The 25091-nt window shown below is 38.2% G+C and overlaps 2 protein-coding genes across 5 annotated transcripts in view; both read right to left on the reverse strand.

Annotated features, from left to right (window-relative positions):
• Window positions 1-473: 473 nt before the first annotated feature.
• On the reverse strand, window positions 474-19543 carry LOC102096543 (potassium channel subfamily K member 16). The gene is made up of 6 exons (XM_021289476.2): window positions 12721-19543; window positions 8638-8752; window positions 7906-8072; window positions 5323-5488; window positions 3809-4037; window positions 474-3529 (listed from the first exon to the last, which is right to left on the reverse strand). The coding sequence occupies exons 1-5, from the start codon at window positions 12931-12933 to the stop codon at window positions 3814-3816; spliced, it is 885 nt and encodes a 294-aa protein (XP_021145151.2). The 5' UTR covers window positions 12934-19543; the 3' UTR covers window positions 474-3529; window positions 3809-3813.
• Window positions 19544-19740: 197 nt separating this feature from the next.
• KIF6 (kinesin family member 6) overlaps window positions 19741-25091 on the reverse strand; it is a 148652-nt gene continuing 143301 nt past the window's right edge. For all 4 annotated transcript variants that reach the window (XR_010471542.1, XM_065058147.1, XM_065058146.1 and 1 more), the window contains 2 exons: window positions 23501-23607; window positions 19741-20322 (listed from right to left, as the gene is read on the reverse strand). Coding sequence is in view for 3 of the 4 variants with exons in the window: in XM_065058147.1 (XP_064914219.1) it covers window positions 20306-20322; window positions 23501-23607 (124 nt within the window). In the remaining variant the exon portion in view is untranslated. The remainder of the gene's footprint in view (window positions 20323-23500; window positions 23608-25091) is intronic.

Raw genomic sequence — 25091 nt, forward strand, 5'->3', positions numbered from 1 at the left:
TTTCTGAACAGGGGGCCTTTATATGCTGTTCAGATATAAATATTTTCTCACAGTGTGGTGTGATTTTTATTTTATTATTTTTTTTTTCAGGTGAGTGTTTGTTCTATTACAAATAAGGTGGCATTCAGGTATTATACTACCAGAACAGTTTGGTAACGTGCTAATTTATGTTTTTCTGGGAGGTGTTTTAAGCTTATTAGCTTAAACTCATGGTTTTACTGACAAGATGCAAAACTCAACGTGCAAGGGATAGACCAGTTCCAGTTTAAAGATATCATCCTAAACACAGTCTTAAAAAAAAGTTATTACACTCATTGCTCAGTCTTAACTCTGCTTTTTCAAGGTATTCATTACTGAATTGTGTTTAAAATGGAAAAGAAAAATATGAGAAAGAAAAGCTGCAAAGACATTAAAAGGTATATATACTCAAGTTTCCTCTTCCATTTAAGATTAGGAAACAGACACATTTGAGCTACATTTTGACATTTTAATTGCATTAAAATCAGATAGTTTATACAAAGCACACTACTAAGTATAACCATGTTCAAACATTACAGACTAAAGATATAGCATTTAATGTTTATACTAAAGGTGTATTATGTAAAACAAGTTACAGGTGATAGGATTTGCAAGTACAAGCAAGACTGTGAAAACTCAGCATGTGCTATTCTAGATGGAATTTGGAGAGGAAGAGATCAATATTAACAATAAAACTTCGCTGAATTGTATAGTATTTTAATGACTGATTTTCTTGAGTATGCTCAGAAATGTCAATTATGTGTCAGCCTTCTATATATATCTCGAAAGTGACAGGCTCAAATATTTGCAGATGATATTTTTGTGTTGTCTGGAAGGTACCAGTATATCTGAGGATGGGTAAGGGTTTGCTGAGTAGGCTTAAAGGGTCTGGAAGGATGTTCGTTTCTTGTCCTGCACCAGACTACAAATGGTAGCTGCTCAGGACAATGTACTACTTTTCCACACCACAGACAAGCATTGCCTGGGCTATCACTTCTGGAACAGGTTACAAAGCTACAATCAGAGCCTTCAGAAGTGCTGTTTTCCATTCATCTGAGCCGAGCATCTCATAGCAGATTGTGTGACCTCCGTTCTGTGCAGGATCTCACCACTGGTAAAATGGGTTACTGAAAGAGCAGAAGAGTCCCTTTTGTGCAGTCCTTTTTGTTAAAGGAAGGGTACTAGAAAACACGATCCACCCACACTCAAGAACTAGGCCAGTGCTCCCAGTGTGTATCTCACAGTAACTTTGATTATGGATGTGCATGACCTTCAGGATCTTTTCAGGATCTTGAAAAATTGACAAAGTGAGCAAGAGATTTCTATCACTTGTGTAATACAGGACAGGTCATCAGTATCTTTCTCTTTCCTGTTCCAACATGACCATATGCTTGATTTGAGATATCTTTTTGAGCCTTCTGGCAGGCAGCTTGAGAGCTGTTGCAGCTGCTCGCAGCCTTACTAAATGCAGCAGTAGCAAAAAAATCAGAAGATAATCTCACCTTGCTGCTACTTTGCTAAATCAGTATCAGGTACAGGGGCAATTTTCTGGACTGTAGTAAAAACAATCCAAACTTCCTGCTGTCAGATGTTAAGTGAGAATGATTTTAACAAACACTTTGCCAGTAAGTGGTGGATGCATATACCTGATAAACCTCATTATAATTTTTTATGGCATGCAGCATGATATAAAACACTATATAGGATTACCTTTAGACCAGTGCATGTTTTGTGGCTGGCTGTGGCTAGATAAAGTAAGTAAGGCATAGAAAAAGGCAAGGTGAAGGGAATAGGTCAGATATAAAAGTCTGTAGAATTTTAGTTTTTTCTTTCACACAAACAGCCCTAAAATAGCTTGTAGTGTTGACACAAGGTGTGTACAGACTTCAGTGATTGTAATGATGTTAACAAGTGCATATGAAAAATTATGTCTCAGGTGTAATGATGTTAACAAGTGCATATGCAAAATTATGTCTCAGGAATAGAGAATAATGAGACTGAAAGTTTCCCGTGAGATTTGAAAAGATACAAAAAGCCAGACAGGAGAGAGTTGTCTGCTCTCAGTGAAAGAAGCTACAAAGAAAGTCGTTGCACAAATTTACGAGAATAGCTGAGGGCGTAGAGGAAGATCAGTGCAAAATCTGAGGAGATAAAATCTGTGAGGTAGGTAGCAGGGAAATCTCAGATGGGATAAGCATTCAAAAATGCAGTTTTGAAATGAGTTGAATAAACCACAGCTGGCATTCTTGTATGCCAGCATTTCAGGTTTAAGCAGCCACATTTCACTATTCAGGAGTTACCAACTAGCAAAGAAAACAGGAACCAAGACAGATGTCAGAATAGCCATCTGTTGTGACCCTCCTCAGAAAGTATGTGGGAAGAGATTTGTGACCTACACATGTCTATGTGTTTTATGGACACTTCCCCAAAATGAAATATCAAAACAGCTGCTGAAAGGCAGCTGAAAGTGTGATGTTACTGTAGCCCATCAGCCATAGGCTAGCTTGCGGCTAGTTGTACATGGCAGTCATATTTCACTCACACTTTACTGAAAAGCTCCACTAACAAATGAGTTTAAAAGGATTAATTGATGTTTAGTTTTAGTTATAAACACACTGAATAAATAGCTGGATGTATGTAATTACAATCATACTCATGGAATGTGTTAATAATGATCTTAAACAATCTAGTATGGTACTCAATGAACGGATAATTGTTTTATCAAGCTTGTATAGTTTACTTTAATACAGAGTGTGACTACAGTTACATACCTCAGCTACAAGCCTGTTATAAGGTGCTTACATGTCCTTTGACTTTTCTGCTTCTTTGGAAATGGCTGCTGCTACTTCTGACTTACAAAATCTGTGACAAAATCAAACTCCCTCTTTCTCATGGGTAACTCTATGTGCACCACTGAGGATCAGATTTAGCACAAAAGCTCACCATTGGCCTCTTTAGTGTTATACAGAGAGCATCAGCTCTGTACAGTGCATGAGAGTTCTTCACTGAACTGGCCCAAAGCAAATGTCAGACTACTAATATTGGTGATCTGGCTGAAAATAAGGAAGTCTGCTTGCATTTAGATTTAAAGTGCTGCTTTCAAGTGACTGTGAAATGAACTGCGATAAGGATAAGGACCTGCTCTGAGCTGTTAGTTCTCTTTGAAACAAATTGTGACAGTCCAGGCACCACTGCACAGACATAATTTTCTGCACAATTTAAGAAAGAAGCATTTTAGTTCAGGAACTAAAGAAGTGTTATAATTTTATATGAAGGCTGCTGATTTCAGACAACAGCAAATGAATCTTAATTGGTTGGATGCCATTAAGCATATGGTCATTACTGTTGATATTCCTCTGTGGTTTTGTTTGTTTTCTGATTGGAGATGAAGAAAGATTGCTGTACCTGACTTTTTCCACTCAAGATTCTTGGTGACATGACTTCTCATTGGAACTGGGAGGGAATCACTCTGGACTTTTTGAAAATGAGTGACGATAAGAATTGAATTCCACTAGAGAAAAAGGATAATAATTGATTACTTCATGGGAAATTGCTTTTGCTGAGCGAGAAGTGTAAAATGAATCCTGGGGCAGTTGTTTTACCATGCGGACTACTTCTTTAGAGGTTTAAGTTGGCTGATGCCCACACAGCGTGTGGACATTTCAGTGCATCTGAAACATTTCCTCCATAGGAAACAGTCCACAAGCTGTTGTTTAGTCCTTTATCCACAGGGCTTGCCTAGTGTGAGATACAGATGAAGGATGAGCTTTCAAGACAGCTTTCTGTGTACCTTGCTCAACTAGGGATGTGGATTCTAGGCTGCTCAGGTTCATCTTCTGATTTGGTCGTGGCTCCTTGTGCCAAGCTTAAGTCGGGCTGGTGCCACTTCAGCTGAAGGAATTTTTCCATCAAGTCAGCTCCCACGTTGAACACCAGAGCCAGCCAGGCCAATCCAAAAACAATCCAAATTGCAGTTAAGCTCCTGTAGACTGGGATATAGTGCTTGTTGGGGTTTGTGCCTGAAAAATCCAGGAAATTTTGCATATTAATCTCGACAGCTTTGGTCTGTTGGACAACATACATTCCCTGCAGAAGTGCATGTTTAACAAGTTTGCGTGATCTATGACCAAATGAGCATTCTTTTTTTTTTTTTTTTCTTTTTGTGTTCCAACTCTTAGGTAATCTTATCACAGTTGGTATAAAATCTCTGAAGCTGAAGCTATATCATAAAAATAGCCACATCTGATTTTAACCAGGAATGCACAAAATCAAGTGTTTCTAGCCATTGACAAAAAACCATATTGGAAACTCAATGTTGAATTCATATTAGCCTTGTTTTATTCAAGGGGATCTCAAGATGATTTACACGGATATGGCTTACTAGCTCAGTGATATATAGTGTTTGCTTTTGGTAGTGTGATATGCCTCAGTAACAAGGGTTCAAAATCACCTGGAGAATATTATTTGGAAATGCAGCCACTTTAAGTAAATGGTTATGGGAAACTTACTCCCCAGTTTGATATTTCCACAACATGGGCAATTTGTGCAGCTGATGCAGGCACAGGACAGCACAGCAGCCATCCGTTTAGTCTCAATCATCCAGATCATCACAAAACTTCACAGTACCCAGATTCAGATGGAATGGGTTTTTATCTCCTTTTGGGACATAGTTACAACCTCTAGGAGAGGAGAGCTACTACTCATGAAGTAAGAGACCCTAGTGTTTTTAACAAATAACCACACTATACATAATGTGTTAAGAGCATTTGTTCAAATAAGCAGGTGGGAAAATAGCCCCTCGTGTGTCTCAGCCTGAATCTCTGAAGACTATGTAATCTCACTGGATTTGTTTTCTTTCACAGACATCCCAGGGCTGTCAGTAATATTCTCCATGCTGTAAGTACTGATCGTTTCATATCTGACATGATTTCTTATTAGGAACAGTAGACACTTGCTGAAACAAATGACTGTTAGGAGAGGGTGGTTCAGAGGCTTACTGCTGACAAAGAGATATAATTTATATTCTACCTGTGACTCATGGATCACATTTGTACCAGCTTGAATATAGTCACTGTTGAATGAGTGTTCAGTGGCATATGTGAAATGAGTTTGGTGACTCTCAGCTTAGCTGCCAAGAGAAAAATGCCCATGTCATATAATACATTAGCTCATTATTACCAGCCTGGCTCAGCTAACCCTTGTACCACATTCATAGTGGAATGGATATCTGTGCTCTTTGTATTTAGCTTTATACTAGAGTAACTAATTTCAACAAAGTTCAATCCAGTTCACCTTCTTTATTACCTATGACATAGTCCCCAAATCCAATGGTGCTCAGGGTGATGAAGGTGAAATAAAAGCCTTCTCCATAGCTCCAGCCTTCTATGTAACTGAAGACCAATGGTGGGAACACTAGAAAGAGCAAGGTCCCGGCAGTAAGGAAGATGGCCACTGCCAGTGTTTGAACCACCTGAAAGGTAAAAGGAAGATGGCAGCTAAGTAGAACTGAGCGGTTGTCTAGTGGAAATTGCTCCATCTATTTTGCTCTTGAATCACAAACACTCTCCAGCTGGAAGCAATGTCCAAAAAAGGAAGGATAAACCAATGTTTCCATGCACTGAAGACTGACCTCACCATTTATGCTGCACACAGATATTGTACCTAACCATGAATAAAAAAAAATTAAATCTCAAAATTAGGTAAAAAATGAGTATTTTTTAAAAGCTTTTTGCAATGAGTTTTTAAGTATGCTCAAGTCATATTTTCAAAATTATCATGGCAACCATAGGAATTAAATACTTACTTTACAATTTCAACTCAAGTGGAGATGCTCTTGTAATCAACTGGCTCCTGTCTTTGAGGAAAATCGCCAAGTACTGCATAACTCATGATACAAAGATTGGCAAGAACAAATTAGGGTTCTCTTCTCCATGACTGCTTCCAAAGATTTATAAAGTGGCTTGCAAGAGCTCAGCCAAATATATGTTTGGATGAAATCTAAGTGAAGTCACTTTGGCTGCTTTTATTTTTAACTTAGAAGCATTCAGAGCAGAACTGTTTTCTGTCAGCACTGGGCAGATTTATGTCTCTCAGTACAAACATCTGCCTTCCGGGAGTTAAGTTACAGCATAGGTGGCTGCAATAGGTGAGTACATAGAATGGTTAGTGGATGGGTTAGGACGGGATTTTTGAAGTTTAGGATTGAAGATCAGGAACTCATGGCTTTCCAGGGAACACACTCTGGTGGACTTTCAGCTAGTGATGTGTGGGCTGATGCAAACTCATTGCAATTGTTTAAAAATGCCCTGAAAGGCATTCGAACCAGAATATGATTTTCTATGCATGTGCCTATTGTGACTAGATGAAAACCCAAACCACTGTTATAAAGTAGAAGGTCTAGGTATCATGTTTTTCTTTATCTCTATATGTTATCTCACATATAAAATAGTCTGCTGAGCTTGAGAAACATGGCGTAAGATTACTGGGTGACTTTGACAAATCACTTCTATATTATGTACCACATCTGTCCAGCTGTATAATAATACTTACCTCATATGCAAATCACTTTGAGAATTACTGACTGGCATGATTATAGTTGATATCTGTTCTCATTTAGTTCATTCCAGAAGTGTGATAGCATTTAATTAGATAGTAAAATTTGCATATAACTCTATACTGAAATGCAAAAAATATTACTTTTTATCCTGGCTTTTAAGAACTTTATGGTACAAACGTTAATGCAGGGGACAGTAAGTCAAGAATGAAGAACTGATTGTAATTCATTTCCCCAAGCATGACTGAATTGTGTTTAAAAAAACCTACTGCCTGGGAGAGGCTTTTCAGAGTGAACAAGCATATACAGCTCCAAAACTTTGTCTGATTGTAGGAGTTCCGCCAGAAATGAGGTGTTAATTCAGGAGTGAAAAGGAAAAAAGGAAAAAAAAATCACATCTCTGAGGTGCTATTGGAAATCTCAGGAAAGTTGCAGCTGTACTAGCATGAATATCCTTCTAGTGGTAGAGCTGCATATATTTGGCAAACAGACATAGGTTATGCAGCTAAAGAACTTCTTGCTCATATAAACCAAGTCTACCTTTGACAGTACCTTTGTAGGTTTCTCAATGTAGGTAAGAATGCAGTGACTTAGAGATTTTACAAATGAAAAGGAGAAAAAAAGTTGTGCCAGAACTCTGAAATGTTTCAACATATCTAATCTCCATTTTCCTTAGCTAAAGGGATCAATCAATTGAAACTTTTCTCAGAAACAAGCAGTAACTTTGTTGTAAATTACCTTCATGTCTTTTCTGTTATCAGTGTTTCCCTTATTCCAGTGCATCTGGACTAGTGCAATGGCTTACTAATAAACTATATCTAAGGAGAAGTAGTATCTATTTATAATTCAAGAAAATAAGAGCAAATCCTAAATTGCTGGCACAATCAGGGAAGGTAATTCAAGACAGATTAGCAGGCCAATAAAAGTAAGTTGTGTTTGCACAATGTAGAGAGAGATTCTGGACAGATACTAGCATAGGCTGGATAATAAGAGCTTGATTCAGCAATGTGTTTATGTGCGTGCATTCTGCTAAGGTCACCAGAGCTTAAGGACCCTGATCAAAATTGAGGCTATGCATGCTTAACAGTTTTGCTGAGTCAAGTTTTAAAAAGGCAAATCTAGAGTCTCTCAAGGAAAAGCAAATTGCTTTAAAGCTATCATAGATAAAAAGAGTATATAAATTTTCTGATATAGAGGGCTAAACAATTGCCATCGTTCACAAAAAATGTAGGCACACACAAGGAAACCCAATCTAGCAGTAGCAGTACCTATCTGAGAAGAGAACTTTAATCAGTTTCAAAATAGTGGGAATAAATGATAGACAGACATTGTACCTGGACACGGCCTGGCTTTTGCACCCATCTTTCCAGGGTGATCAGGTGAGCATTGAGGCTTTTCCCCAGCTGATTAAGGAAGGCCAGGTTAAGGGGCACTCCGAATAAGGCATAAAACACACAGAAGATCTGTCCTGCCACTGTGCTGGGGGACAGGTTACCATAACCTGGAAGAAAAAAAGAAGAAAGCAGCTACATGAAAAGGCTTTACAATCAGGTTGCAGGCCAACACAGGAAGTTCCTGGTCTTGGAAGCTCAACTCCATCAAGCTTCAGGGACCTGTGATCCTTTGATTTTGTGCAATTAAATCTGCCTGCAAATTGTCATAGTTTATGACGGAGCCCTGTGTGTTTGCTATTGCTAACAGAATTTAACATGAAAAATATTGCTCTTAAAGAGTATTGTAATTTTCTATAGGTCTCTGGTTTTGTGGTCAATGCAACTGAATGCTTTAAAGCAACCTTGAGATAAGCTGTTCATGTACAAAATTGTATGTCATGTACCCAATAGGCACTCCGTTTTATTTTTGTTTTGTTTTGTTTTGGTTTTTTTCAGGTGTTATATGCTGGATACACAAGAATAACAGATATAATTGGAAACCAATAGAAAACTGTAACCCACAATAGTCAAGATTGTCTTGCAGCTGTATTCTGTCCACCAATTGCACATTTCTGGGGGCTTTAAAGGACAGCTGGGAGAAACTCCAATTAATAAGAAAAGAGAGTACCTCACCTATAGTGGTGACAACAGTTCCTGCAAAAAAGAAGGAGTTGCTGAAGTCCCAGTTACCGGGATTCGTAGAGTTTCCTTCTGGGTTGACTCCTTTTTCCCATGCTTCCATGAGGACCTCAGAAAGAAGAGGTAAAAGAAAGGAGCAAAGACGAGCAACCCATTAGACCAAATCAGAAAGAATGACAGGAAAAATAAAAAGAGAAGTAAACATTGCTTTCCATCTTGAGCAATACATGATGCAAGTAACAGGGTAGAGTTCAACTAACATAGCTTTGCGCCGACATGGTGAAACTTGGAAATAGACCTGGTCAGGAATTTGACCTCTTGTCACTGGAGAACTGTCTATTGAAGTGGGATTGGTTCCATAACTACTTCAAGTGTAAGGGGAAGGGAGTGGAAGGAGCCCCCAGAGTGATCAGACAGGGAAAATGAAGTTATGCCATAAAAAATAAAGGCAACCCCTCTTCTTCCCTAGTCTAGTAATCTAATTCTAGTTTTTAATTTGGGCATGTGCAAATTTTGCACTAGATGACCTTTTGAGGCCTCTTCCAATCCCTAACATTCTGTCATTCTGTAAACGTATGTATGTATCTGTGGGTAGGGGTATGGGCAACATGCTTATTTCTGTTTCCTCCATGTAAGTACTACTGAGGATGAATTACTATTTTCAGCTGTGGCTTTCCAATAGTTTTCAATGAATATCAGGCTTCTCCTAGTCTGAAAGATTAACTAATGAAATATACTTGGCTATTCCAGATAGCTCTTACCAGATGACCAAAACTATTGTGTGCAAAAGAAATGCTGCTTCTATTTAAGCATCAAATGTCATGTTAGCTGCCTTAGGGAAGATTGTGTTCTCTTGCTCTCCCTAAGGATTTCTCTGAAAGAGACTGGCTACCTTCTGCTCAGTAGCTGGAGTTTCAAGAATCTTCTTGTTTGTTACATACCAATGTTGAGGTCCAGGTCACAGCCTTCATCATTTTGCCAAATGCCTGAAGGTATTACTTGTTCATCTCTTCTATAGACTTTATTATGATGCAAGACATGAGCAGGTTTCAACAGCAACCCCAGCTTTAGTTGATTCCAGGAGTATGAGACCAAAGGAGATATTCTTTCTTACTTCAAATGCGGACCAGTGCCACAAGGATTGCGCATCTGATGAACCTGCCCTCTACAACGTGTCTGATTCTGCATAGGTTCTGCAACATTAGCTGATCTGTGCTGGTGGACTGAGTATCCTAAGTTTAATAGCTCATGTTATTCCTTCAGTAAAATATCCTACAGCATTGGTCAAGTCCATCAGATAGGGCTGCTAGGCATCTTCATGTGATGTTATGACCGAAGTGCCAGCAGAGTTTCTTTTCACTATGACAAAGAACTTTACATTATCCATTAAAAGCTTGTTCTTAGAATGGGAAGAATTTGACTTGTGTAATTATCTGGAGTTTACAATTTTATTTACTGGTTAGAAGAACACAGAGAAGCTACTGAGGTGTGAGTCTTTTGAAATGCCTAAAACAATCAGAGGTTTAATTCAACCCTGTAAGGAATGCTTGTCAGTTCTATCCATTTCAGTGCACAAGAGTTCAGAGAAGCTACATTCACATCTTGAAAGCCACCATGGATAAGTAAGGTAATGTTGAACATTGAACACTTCAGACAGTCTGACAAGGCCAGACTTCTTGGTATGATGGTTGCTTTTAAGTACAACCTCATGAAATAAATGGCATCCTGGTGCCCAGAAGAATCATTCCTAAACAAACAGATTCATGTGTGGCAGTTATAGTGTCTCCTAGCACCTTTCCACCTACACCTCAGGTAATGGTTATGGATCGAATGTGAACAGAGCAGATGTTCAATGGCTGGTGTACATTAGCTGTTAGCTTTGGGAGCAGAAGCAGCCAGTAAGTAAAAGCAATGTCTTATAATCTACAGTAAGAGTAAGAAGCCTACATAAAACAATAGTAGGGTATGGAGAGAATAAAAGCTGCCTGCCATTTCTGTTTCTGTCCCCACCTCAATACACATTGCAGCCACTTGTGGTAATAGACAAGGATTTGGTCCTCTTGGTCAATATTTACCCTATATTTCCTTCGGGGTAGAAAAAGCATGGACATACTGAAAACAGGGACTTAAAAAAGGCTTCTCCTCGCCCAATGAATCTAATTCTCAGTTATGCAGTCAGAATGGCATAATTTCCTGACCAAAGTATGTTTAGCAGAGACACATCAGATCACAGAGTTTGGATTTGCACTCCCCCAAAGTTCGAGGCTGTTCAGCTTAGGAGCTGCAGGTCAGGACCACCTCTCAGCTTGGCAGTTTTAGCCGAACAGAGCCAATGCACTTTATGGACATGGAATGGTGAGAATTTGCTTCATACACAATCAAGCCAATAAGTGGTAACTCTATTATTAGTGATAATTGATATGCAAAAAGAAAGCCTGGGTTGATTCTTGGATTCCAGGATTTAGGTTTAAAGAACTGGCAATAAGACGAGACACCTTCTACTTGTCAGCTGAGCAGATTGAATCTAGTGGTTGTGTCTCACCACAGCAGGAATGCTGTCAGTTTTCAGACTGGAACTTCAGACGTGATGAACAGGCCACCTTAACCAAGTAGTGAAAAAGTGCACATAGATGACTTCTTCCCTGCATTAGTTTTAGAGATTTAATATGGGAAGACTTCTATTCCCCACTGTAAGAAAGAGCTGGAGAAATTTCTTAAGAGGTCTTGTAAATGACAGGTGAGTTAGAGGGCATCTGCACTTACATTTACCCTGAGGACTATCGAGTATAAGTCCTTTGAAGCTTGGTCCATCGTAGAGGATAAACTAGTGCCCCCAGCTCTTTTTTTCTATGAACACTTTGCAAGTGAAATGTATGTGATTCAGCAGAGAGACAGCAACATGTGATTGTCTGGGTTGCCCGGAAGTGCTAAGGAAGCTCCACTGGAGCCAGAGAGAGAAGAATCTGGACATTTGTGAACACCCCTGAAGTTTCTAGGGTACTGGAGATTTAACTAAGCTTCTCAATCCAATGGTGTATCCCAAATTGGTTTAGAAGGAGAATGAGGGTTTTCTTGTCTACCATCTCTGTCTCAGAGCTAAGGGAAAGCCAGGTAACATCACCAACTGGTGAAGTTGAAAAAAAAACAGAGTTATTTTTAGGCATGTAAGTTCTTGAAAACCCCAGTCATTTTCTGGCCAGTGCCAAATGCTCCACAAGAAATATATCACAGTGTTAGCAATGAGAAAACTATCATTGTAAAAAGAAGTTTAGGCACCTCCTTTTACCTTTGTAATCTGAATGTCACTATTTGCTTAAATCCATTTACAGAATCTGGACTTTTTGTTGATCAAAAGCATATAGCTTTGTGTTAATCCTCTGGCTTGGACAGTGCAAACTTGCAGCATGTTTAGTGTTTCCAACAGGTCTAATGACCTGGTAGAAAGAGTTCAAATCATTTAGGCACCCAGCTCTGAAACTGGATATCATGAAAAAAGTGATAGTTAAAGGATTTCTGTTGAGTTCTTGCAATATGAGAATGAAAGGATTTGTCTATAAAAATACCAAGAAGGATCTCATAATTTATCTCTAGCCCGCTTTGAGGAATAGCTTAAAATGTAATTGAAGATGTCATTAATGAAGTGCAAGACCACCTTCAAAGGCAGTAGAAATTTTCTGGTAGAAAAGGGCAGAATTTGCATAGGTTTGGGCTGAATTATGGTGGGAGGGCAACTTACTTGTTGTAAGTTTGTTTCTTAGTTTTTGTTCTCATGTATAATTCCCATGTAATAATGAATTAAAGAGCTGGAAATCATAAAGTGGAAATTATTGCAATTGAAAGTGCATTAGCGGATTTGCACATCTTGGGAGTTCATGACTGAGAAAAGAAAAAAGTACAAAAGATCAAGACAAAGAGGAATGTGAATGGGCTTGAGAAGCCTCTTCCTTTCTCTTCTACAGTCAGTCTTTTAACATCATGGACAGCAGATCAATTTATGACATGCTTGGTCTAAATACTATAATTTCTCCTAACCAAAATAGTACTTGAACCAAAATAATGAGACCCTGTTCCTCTTACCTGTACAAACTGCTCCAGGGCTTTCCTATCCAGGCACGTGTAGTTCTGTAGGAACTTGAGCTTCTCCAGCTGGAACTGGTCCCGAAAGTGTGTCTCTGCCTGCTCCTCCAGCAGCTGGAAGACCATAGCTCCCAGGAGGAGGTAAAAGAGATACCCCAGTACCAGCAGTGGAGTCCAGCCAATCTGCTGGTTGTGTAGGGTGAGGAGGGGCATGCTGCCGCTCTGCTGCCGCCAGTACCTGTTCAGTACTTAATAGGTTACTGCCCCAAGATGTGTGCTACCTGGGACACCCAGAAATCACACACCCATGTTACCTGCTTCTGCCCTGGAGAATTTTTTAACAAAACACACAGGTATCAAGCCTATACAACATGAGACTAACAGGCACATTTTACCTCTCCACATCTTTTCTCTATCCGAAATAAAGGAAGAGCATTTATGGCTTAACAAGAATGTGAATCATACTGTTTTTCTCCTGTTAAAACAAAACAAAACCAAACAAACACAAAACAAAACAAACAAACAAAAAACAAAACAAAAAGCTTTTATCCAGAGATCTCAATCAAATTCATGAAGCCTGACACAAGCCCTCTGGAGACTGGTATTGTTTTCCAGGCTGGAAAGCTGAAGTAAAACTGTGGCTGAATTACTTACTCAGAGTCATACAAATACAGAGTCACAAATAGACTCTTAAGGTCTTGATAAGTAAAGACTTACTCTAAACACTAGACTTCTGTACAAGAAAACACTAAAAACTCTTTAATTACAGCAGACTCCCCAGAACAGAGTATGGAGCTTACTAAATGGAAAAGTCAACAGCTGCCGTCTGTACCATACAAACATTGCTGGCACCAGTGAAAGTAGCATGATGAAGCTCATAAACATCCTCAGTTCAGCCTGATCACGAGACAGAAGTTCTCTTTCTTTTCTAACCTTAGTAAGATCAGTCTCCTCACTGCCTCGCCTGCCAGTCAGATGACTGCACACTTTAATACCCTTTAGTCCATAGAGTTGGTGAATGAACCACTCAGGCCTCCTGCTTTTAGTGTATGCATTGCTCTTTTAATCCAAATGCATAAGGGAGAAGGAGGCCTTTGGGTTAATCGTTAGCTAAAAAAGTATCAGAGGTTCACTCCTGGGAGTCTTCATGATTATCATGCACTGGAAATGAGCTGGGCTTGCGTATTTTTCTGTAGGAAGAGCTTTATGGCTGGTGTCATCTATGCCACACTGCTTTTGAAAGAAAATACACAAAGCAAGAAGGCCATGTAGCTAGGGCTGCAGTTTTGTTTTTAAACTCCCTTCCAATTAAAATGTTCTGGATACGGGTGTCCCTCCGTTGCTTAGTATTCAAATTGGTTTTCACCTACCTGCAAACAAGAGAACAGAGAAACAGACAAAGAAAACAGAGAAACAGACTGAAAAAATGGTTTCATTCATATCCGTACAATGGAAAATCCCTGTACTTGCCGTTTGAACTGTGCTCCTAGCCTAGGGCCAGCCATCTCCACCCAGAAGAGGATGACTGACTGGCAGCAGCAGGCCACTTGTCACTCTGAAAAGTGAAAAGTATCATGGAGAACTCACAGAAGAGCATCTTGGACCTTGTCTGGGACCACTCTGTTGCTGTGACTGGGGGACAGAAAGGTATCAAAAGAGAAGTGCAACATGCAAGGACTCAGAGCCTTGGTGCTCTTTCATTTATTTTCAGCTAAGTGAAGCATTTGGGAGATAGAAGCTATAGTGACATTGATATTACTGAGCACTGCAATAATGCTATGGAGCAAACTGATCTGAAGCAACTGAGATGTCCCACTTATCACTGGTGGAAAGCCTTCTCTTTGTCTGTGCTAAGGATAACAATTACTTCCAGAGTATCTAGCAAGAATTTCTCTCCTGCATCTGATTTCCATAATTAAAAGGTACAGCTCATTCTGCACCTCACAAAATGTTAAAGGTAGACAAGCCTGGGATGTTGCACAACTGCCTGTTACACTAAGCAGGGCTGTGCCTGGCGAGAGATCCTGATGTTTGTCATGTTGTAGCTTACAGGACCTATGTCTACCAGTCCAAGAGAATGCTGGCCTACTAATTTTCTGGAATGGATACAAAACCATGCATGTAGCTGGGCTGAGACAAATTCCCACAGCTGAAGAAGGTTTCACAATTAAGGTTATAAACCTATTAATTAAATTATAAATGAACAGCACTGAGCCTCTTCTGTGTCCCTTTCTGTCTGTTCAGTTCAACAAAGCATTCCAGCTGCCAAACTTGTCCATCTAAATTATTGTGCCAAAAGAAAAAAATGTCTGGTTAGGTTTACTTTTAGGATCTTTATTCTCTGAGGGATTTTGCAAATTGAGTCACTAAAATTGTCAAGGTGTGTTTACTGGTATACTGTAGATATTCCTACTTAAAGTACTTCAGCACTAGAAGTGTATCCTATTTGGGTGGCTCTTCTAATGATCTTCTGAATGAGAAAACAAACAAACAAAAAAACCCATGAGTTCACAAACATTAGAAATCAAAAATGCTGAAAACAAACACTTCTTGAGAGTAGCTGAACTTGGAAATCAACTGTTACTCAGAAGTTCTGCTATTCCAGTGCTCCCTGCCAATGTTAAACACAAGAGTGCATTTAGTCTCAGAGCTAGGAGTCTCATAATACATGTTTTGAATCCAGAGCTGAACATGACCTCCTTGATTATTCCTTCAGTTATTGTATCTTCTTCCCTTGATACTGTTGCAATATGTGGCTGACACAGTAGGATCCAGCTTTTCCCAGAGAAAATCTGAGCCCTTCCAGAGAGGACAGATACCAAAATTACATCCTGGTCTACAATCAAGAGAATTAATCACTTTACTTGTATTACCTGGATGAAGTCAAAGGATTCAGAGTTCTCCAGTTGCTTTACCTATTGTTGTTACAGTGCATAACAATTCTTAAGCGTGGAGGGATGCTAAATAAAAGATAAGCCAAAAATAACTGACATGGTTTCATCACTCTGTACTTCAAAAGGCAGAAAAAATACTACTGTGATCAGTAGGAGTATAATTCACATAGATACAAACATGCTGTTTCTTAAATAAGTAATTAAATGATTGAAAGATACCTTGGCTGATCCCATCTTCCTCAAACTTCTGGTAAAGGGTGGATTTTTGGACTACATTTTCTGGAGGAAATGTCCCTGTACAGAACTAGATGGCAAACTGGACACAAAGATCCAAGGACATATTCTTCCCCAGGCTATTCATTTCAGGCTGAACAATTTGTACATGGAAATACTGAATTATTTTGAATTTATCTTGCTCCTTGAATGACTTTTAAACCCTGCACTTCAGGGAAGAGATAAGGAAATTATTTGGAACCATGTTAAATATAAATAGCAGTAACTTTTGGCATTTCTTCAAGCATGACACTGCCATCTGGAAATTTTCTACTCTGATTTTTTTCTCACTCCAAATTTAAACTGATCATTTTGACTTACTGATTTACACTCACATAGGTGAAAATATGGAGCATTTTCAGAGAAAGCTTATAAGGAGTTCCAAGATTTCAAGAGTGTTTTTCTCAGATTCCATTGGTCAAGAAAGGGTGGAAATCCTCAAATTCTGTAGTTATTGTATTTGAGGTAGACCTTTTCATTTCCATTGTATATCAGTATAAATGCATTTGAGTAACCCCACTGTTGTCTCACAAATACAAATATTTGTTTAGTTCACTGTTTGTGTCAAATGATATACCTCAGCTACCCTCGAAAAATGAACAGAAAATAGTCTTTAGAAAATCTCAGGTGTGGCCTCTGAGATTTACTTCAACAGAAAGGGAAAACAAAGTTTTAGTTGGAAGTCTTCAATTTTACTGTGGTGGTGTCAAATCAAGGTGTATAAAGTAATTATTACAAATATCTAGTTTACATTGTTTGCTGTATTGGTGAGATTTCAAAGCAAACATTGCAGGAATCGAAACAGAAAAAAATTAGAAAAAGATCATTTAACATTGATTTAAACAACAATAAATGTGATTAATATCAAATAATCTAAAACCAGAAGTTCGGCTGTTGTGGTTATTAAAAATGGACTTTGAAAAGACAAACAAATTCTATATAGAGCTACCAAGCATGCTATATCTAACTAGGCATTCCCAGGTTTTCATCCTGTTGGCAACCATATTCTCCAGCTGGATATTTTATACAGGCAACATTTACAAGATCTTAACATTTTGTTATAGAATCATAGAATTGTTTAGGTTGGAAAAGACCTCTAAGACCATTGAGCCCAACGATTAACCTAACACTGCCAAATCCACCACTTAACCATGTCCCTTAGTGCCACATCTACACAGCTTTTGTTTTCTTTTATGCTATATTGCTGTAGAAGACCAGCAGATATCTGTCTTCTCCTGCAATAAACTATATAAAAGGATTGGAAATGCCTTGAAATAAGAGATGAGATGAGATGAGATGAGATGAGATGAGATGAGATGAGATGAGATGAGATGAGATGATCCACAATGTCTGGCATAATTTAATCCTGGAAATATCTGTATGATACCCATCACTGTAGAGCTACTTTCCCAAGAAATCTCCACGAATGAGATAATTGGATTTATTCTGGCTGGAGATAATAAATAAATTGAATTTACCATACAAACATTTAACCAACCAGCAACTAGATATCATGGTGAAGAGATAACAGTCAGATATGCATGAGAATCCCTGCTCTTAGCAATACCATTACAAATAAATGTCACTGATTGTTTTTTCATTGTGGTAAATGCTTGGGTTATTTCAAATTACTCTAGAAATTATTTGAAGATAGATTATTAACACACATAGCTTTGTTCACTTATGGCCAGCCAAACTTTCTGGAAGCAATAAATGCTTTCACGAAAACAAAAAGAGGAAGAAACCTAGTAGATGATGCTGTTTTGAGCAAGAGATGGGATCAAAGACATGCTGAGGTCCTTCACAACCTGGACCCAAGAGGCAAACTTTGAAGAGTAGAGGCTTTTTTTAAGAAAGTATATGCTATACTTCTTAAGATTATTATGTACTGAATGAGCAATCTTTTTTGACCGTATAATATTATGAAAATTCCAAAAGAAGCAAGAAAGGCATTGTATTTGTTTATATGGCTTTTCTATATTTATATGTTTTTCTATTATTGGTTGCACTTTTGCCCAAGATCTTATGTGTTTTTTATAATCTTAATCTCAAACCATTTTGCAAATCATGTTCTGCTTTGCTGATAGTGATTGAGTTTCACACCAGTTTTACAACATAGCAAAAAAAGTCTAGAGAATTTTGAAACAGGAGAGCATGTAATCTTTTCTCTTAGTGAGTTAGCTGTCTGGCAAACTGAGAACAAAACACTGAATATGTAATCACCAAGTAGTAGCAGTGTCACATAGATCATACCAGGATACCATAGAGATCCTTCTCTTCGTCAGTTACTAAAAGTTATTGGACATGCTTCAATGTCAAAAGGAATGAGGTGTTGTACCAGTAGTACAGTAGTACCAGTAGCTTTGAATAAATTCACCATAATGGAGATGTTAATGAAAACCTAAAAAGACAGCTGCTTCCCTCAGCAAAGTTTTGGAACCTCTGGTTCTCCAGCTAGCTGGGTTGGTTGGAGAAAGGATGGTGGCCCTGCTCTCCTCAGCAAAGCTGTATAAACATTAATTCAGTATATATTTAGTAGTGTTCTTACATATAACAGGTAAGAAGAAAAATAAAGACAGACAAAGATTCTGGTAGAAGAAGGACATTTTAATATAATCTCCAACAAAGAAGACATACAGAATGTTAGGGATTGGAAGGAATCTCAAAAGATCATATAGTCCAATCCTCTCGTCAGAGCAGGAACACCTAGATGAGGTTACACAGGAAAGTGTCCAGGCAGGTTTTAAATGTCTCCAGAGAAGGAGACTCTGCAACCCCCCTGGGCAGCCTGTTCCAGTGTTCTGTCACTCTCACTGAGAAGAAGTTTCTTCTCGAATTTAAGTGAAACCTCTTGTGTTCCAGTTTGCACCCATTACCCCTTGTCTTACCATTGGTTGTCACCGAGAAGAGCCTGGCTCCGTCCTCGTGACACTCACTGTTTATGTATTTATAAACATTAATGAGGTCACCCCTCAGTCTCCTCCAAACTAGAGAGCCCCAGCTCCCTCAGCCTTTCCTCACACGGGAGATGCTCCACTCCCTTAATCATCTTTGTTGCCCTGCGCTGGACTCTCTCCAGCAGTTCTCTGTCTTTCTTGAACTGAGGGGCTCAGAACTGGACACAATATTCCAGAAGTGGTCTCACCAGGGCAGAGTAGAAGGGAAGGAGAACCTCATACATTCTAAATTCTGCATAAAGGTTACCAATTTATGTGGCAGCTGTGCTGATTTTTACAGAAAATCAAAATGCAGAAAAAGATATAACTGTAATATTTCTTAATTGATTGCTTCTTGGTTGTTAAATTGATAAATGTGTATCTTTTGTAGGTTAGAAAATACTAATGCATCATGTACTTCCAAATAATTAGGAACTTGTCACTGAACTAAGTATCAGCAACTTAAGGAAATACACGTCCTTGAGAATGATGTGTGATTCTGCCAATATATCACTGTATTTTTATGTGAATAACACAAACCCTTCTGCATGCATCCGTATAAGCCTATCACTAGCATGAAAAACAATGCCTAAATCTAGAAGTAGGTATATCTCAGAGAAATTGACTGCATTTTGTATTGCATTTTTTTATTTGTTTTAGTCTGATGTGTAAAATAAGCTGTTGCAGAGCCAAATATTATTCAATAAAGTAGTACCAAGTCAGTAGCGGGTGTACATTGTATATAATATATAAGTGCATTTAAATTTTCACATCTGATTTGTGTTTTGTGACTATTTGCCCTTTAAGCTTTTCAAGTGTCAGAGTTTCTTCTGAAACCTGTATATTCTGGGAGGGTATATACTTTGCATAATATTTAATATTGCAATATATTTAATATATTCAAATGAAAGAAAAACAACTCTAGAATTCCTTTCTAATAAAAAATTATGTTCATATTACAATGCAATCTCAGTATTCTAATAATCTGATATGAAAACTACTATTTCTTGGAGAAAAAAAAATCAGCAAAAGGTCTCAAATGAAATTGTATAGACTTTTGTAATGTTTTGTAACTATGATTTTTGCACAGAAGTCTCTGGATGCTGACTGGCTGAAATTAATATAGCCTTCTGCAAACCTATGCAAACAAAAATACCATCAGTAGAAATAAGTGTTCCCCAGATTAAAAATGTAGAAGAGCATTAAGACATTAGATAATTTTAACATTTAGAAATCATACAATGAGTCCTCAATAAAGAAACATATTTGGCAAACTCCTGATTGGTTGTTTTAGTTTTGCTTAATTTTAATGTAAGCTGAAGATATTGAGTGCAAATATTCAAATACTATTCACTTCTATATCTTTAACAACTAAATCTGTACATCTAAAGTAGTTATTCATACCTGTTTCTATACAGAAGAGGAAGGCAAAGAATAAAGGTCTTTTTTTCTAAAAGGAAATAGTAGACTGCAAGAAGAATTTCATTTGTTCCCCAAGCCTGAAAGGACATAAAGAATACATTAAACTATATTTTCGGTTGAGTTGTCAGTTTAAAAATTGAACTTCAGAAACGTAAAATGAAAGGAAAAAAAAAATTGTAAGACAAAAAAAATCATTCATCTACTCTTCTGCATTTTAATTTCTCTACCTCAAGACTGCACAAGGCAACAAAAGCATATGTTTGCAGAGTAGCCGTTTGTAAAAAGCTTTCCAATGTAGTTATTACAGTGCTTTACCAACCCCAGTGAGCATCTCTGAATGTACCTGCTTTAATTTATCTCTGTTTAGAAAGCAAATGGTAACGACCTACAAACTCCGAGGTAATCTGTGAGACATCTCATTCCCCCTCCTGCATTACTGTCACTAAGGATATTGAGCATTCCCATGCTTTCTGTTTATGAAACATATTTTCCACTCTGTTGGCTTCTGCACACCTTTTTTCACCTTTTTTTTTTTTTTTTTCCCCAGCTGATGTAAAGTGGGGCCCTCGGTTTGCTTCTAAGATACTGCTATAAGAGTTTAAAAGGGTCAGGATCAATAAAGGAAAGAGCAATAAGCATGTTGACATATTTTAGGCCTAGCGGACTAAAATATGTCAGCGGTTTGGCTGAGCCTGCGCTTTCTTCATGTAGTTTCCTGCAGGGCCCTCTGTGTGTAATAATCATGCAGGGAGTGAATACATTTGTGTGCAAGTGCAGAAATGCTTACTGAATATCTCAGTTGAACAGAGTTTGGGAAGGAGACAACAGAGCACTGTACTGGGACTCAGCACACTTAGTTCCTAGATGGAGCTGTCTGACTCAGTGGCTCTGGGCAAATCATTTATCTATGTTCTATCTTGTATATGTTTGAGATTTATTGAGAAAAAGTTATGTATGAGACTGATAATACATAATCTTTTCCCCCAAAGTATTCAGTCAGAATACATTCCTCCTTCTGCTCTTCCTTTCTGCTTAACTGTGCCTCTGATACTTTTTCCTTATAAACAAAATCAAGTCCCATCCCTACCCAAAAAGAGAAAGCCCTCCAGTTCGGATGCAATAGTTTCTGCAAACCCCTTACAGTCAAAGGTGCACAAACACTATAGCAATTACTGTTGCTCTCATCTCCTTTTAGACTAGGAACAAGTCAGGTAAGAGTGAAGTGATGCGCTCACAGGGAAAGGGAACACATACCACTATGACATATATGGCAACAGTGGAGTCTTTCAGCCCACTTCTCCCAGTTAAAAAGGTTACCACAGCAACTCATAAATGTCCTCAGTTTTCACTATGGTGATGAAGCACAAAGTACTTCCTTAGTAGTCCATATGTTTTACCCTTCTTCATCTCGCTAAATCAAAATTCACAGGCTTTTTTGATTAATGGTTCCTGCTGTCCATGGCTCCATCCTTCAAATTTAGGATGTTTTCCCTTTCCTCACATGCAGTTAAGGAAGAAAATCTTTCTGTTATCTGCTAGGTTGACTCCAAATGCTTCTCAGAACTTGCTGTTGATCTGTCTCTTATCTATGACACATCAGGTCCCTATGCGTTTGTAACATGCCAGTCATACTTATGAAGTGTCTTTACTTTTTGTTCCCCTGCCTGTGCTTAGTGATTGGTTGTGCCATCCAGCCCACTGCCCAGATGACCAAACGCTACTCCATTCCTTTTCAGCTACTTAGGGCAGCATGGTAGTCCATCTTGTCTAACTGAACTTCAGATCTCCTCTGTTCTGCAAGAACACCTTTTACAACCTGGGGCCTAAGAGTTGCCAATGTTAATAATGCCTAGTGCCTTCTGAAACTGAGGGATGATGCTAGGTAATAACCTGTGGCTGAAAAACAATCAGGGTGGAAAAGGCATTTGAGAGAGACATTTCTGATACAGTATGATTTAGGAGATGATCACAGCACAAGATGTGCTCGTTAGTCAGATTACTGTACTTCACAGAATGAATCAGCTTTCAACATTCTAAAGGCCTGAAATATTTGTTGTAAGACATCTCCAACCCTCTTCTTGAGAGAAGCCTGTAAACTCAATTTAATTTCATTTGCAGAAGACCTGACAACAGCTTTTCTAAATAAAGACAAAAGGGATCCCAAAGCCTGAGTGTACTGTTTGCTTTGGATGAGTGCAGGGAGGCTGTTTTTTCAGTCGCTGTGTGTTTACCTGACAGTTTTCTGATAAGCAATGTGATACCAAAACCCCACTTTGTGACAGTGCTAACACCATCTGCCAGGTGCTGATAGCTTGCTGGATAATGCTGCCATCAGCACCCAGGTGCTGATGGAAAGTTATTGCTTCAGCAACCGCTACTGCTTTCAGCTCCTGACTAATTGGTTGCTGCTACTAAAAACTATTATTAAAAAAACAACAACAAAAAAACCCCAAAAACCTAAACCAAAACCCCACGTGCAAAAAAAAAAAACCAAACCAAAACCAAACAAAACAGAAAAAGAAAATCACAAGTCATTTTTCTTTATTGTGATGAATTACTTTTAGTCTACCTTGCAGTGCAGTGCAACCATTGTGAATTTATTGCTTTCTGCCTCCTGCCGATTTTACTTATCTACACTGTAGAGTGAACTTTATTGCCTACCTATGATTGCTCTCAGTATCTGACTTGGTGACAAATACCCATAGAAAGTTTAATTAGACCTTGATAAAGTGAAATACCTGTTAATGGCATACACTTCTAGACACAGTGGGCCAGTCTGCCTCGTGAGGCAGGTACAGTGCAATCATTCTGGCAATCTTTATTTGGTGTCAATTGTCACAGATAAATTTTTCCAGCTGAAAACCAGGACAGGTAGTTTAAAGAAAACTACCTAGAAAACTAGAGAAAATTTTGGAAGTATCTTAATCATCAAGAGACCACATTCAAATGCATTTACTTCAGTGTAAAGAAATACACTGTGCAGGTTGCACAGATGTGCATGACCCAGAAAGTTCACTGATGGTGGCTGAGAAAAAGAGACAGCCTTCATAGTTTTACACTGCAGCATTGAGCTACTAAAATAAATACATGTGAAGGACCCAAAGTATTTAGAATGGCTGAGAACATAATGTAATATAACTTCAGCCAGAATCAGTTCTCACTTGCGTCAGTATAAATGTGGAGTAAAGCTATTTTGGCTTTAAAATGCTGTACTGGAGATTTCGGTTTGGCTTCCTGGTTTTTGGCAGGGTTTACCTTTCTTTTGCAGGATGTTCTGTCTTGCTTTCATGAAAGCTAGGATGTCAGCATCAGCCTGGCTGTCTCCAGTCAGAGGAATAGATGTGCTTGAACTTGCTGGGGTCCTGAAATAAGAAAGTATACTTGTGGTCCCAACTGAATAAGAAGGTCATTTTTCTATTCCATTATCTCACCTCTTTTTTCAGCATGGAGGACTTTGTTTTCCATACATATTGTTAGAGATGGCACAATTCAGAGCAAAATCAAACTCAGGACTTCTTAATGCTGTTAACGCAGATTATTAAGATTAGCCAATATCTCTTTAGTATTGTAGGGCTACATGCTGATCAGCTAGAAAACCTCTCACAAAGGCTTAAAAATATTTTACTGCTGTGTCAAAGACTTTCTGCCAAGTAGAAAAGTGTAATATAGCGAGTTTACCAATGAAATTATGGATGTGACTATGCCATGTGTTTGTTTACTTCAGGAAAACACGCTGCTATTTATTCAAACAGATCAATATATTTTTGCTTATTAAGATAGAATTCCTATTAAGGAAATTAAGATAGAATAACAGACATAGAAGTAAACAATCATGACATTTATGACATTTGCTGACAGAGGCAACTCCTTTGTGCTGCTGAGTCTACAGTCCCAGCTGCGATCTTGTATCTATGCAGCTAAATCACTGACTTACCTCTGCTTTTGATAGACCCTCTGGTGGTATAACATGATGTAGTGCAATGAAGCTGTTCTATTCAACTAAGAAAGCTAAGAATTTGGCCCTGTGTCGTTAGCTTCAGTTAAAGATTAAGCACTAATAGTGAAATGAGAAACACAGTGACAAAAGTTACAATATGAAAGGACAAGTATAACTCGAGGGAAGTGGTGTTGTTTTTTTTTCATATCCTACTTTTGTAATTAAAGTAATTTCCACTGTTCCTTACTGACTATTGCAGTAGAATGTAAGTGTGCCTGACATAAACCAGAAGTTTGATATCCTGTCTTCGTGCTACTAATTCTCAGTTGCTGGACTAGTGAATCAAAATGAAAAAAAAAAAAGAAATTACTATGAAGTTAATAAAAAGTTTATTTTAATGCAATTTACAAGGTGGTCTGAGAACATCAGTAAATGACTCTTCTCTCATTGATTTTAATTTGATTAGCAACAATATAATAAATAAAACATCCACAATATATTTGAGAAGATACTTTCTAAATTCCATTTTAGCTTCTCTTTTTCTTCTGTTTTCCTTAAGCACAAATGCAATTTAAAACATTAGGCTTTGGGGGATGAAATTTTCCATGATTTTCCACTGTTCTAGAAATTGATTGTTTTGGAAAATGAAAGAAAACCCCCTTGTGATTTGTTCTTATGAATGCAGTAGGAAAAATAGTAACTTAACCCTATTTTCCTAAGGGTCTTAATAGCCAGAAGTGCAGAGCACAATAAGAATGTGACTTCTGAAAGTATACTGACTTGGCATGATGTTCTGGTGGGAGAAAACAACATAGAAATGAGCACATTAGAAAAAATAGAGAAGCTGTCAAAAAAAAAAAAAAGTAGTTTCTGTTAACCTGTTAAGCTAATTTTCACAAAGCAGTACCT

Source organism: Columba livia, chromosome 3 (assembly GCF_036013475.1).
Source record: "Columba livia isolate bColLiv1 breed racing homer chromosome 3, bColLiv1.pat.W.v2, whole genome shotgun sequence".
Lineage (NCBI taxonomy): Eukaryota > Metazoa > Chordata > Aves > Columbiformes > Columbidae > Columba > Columba livia.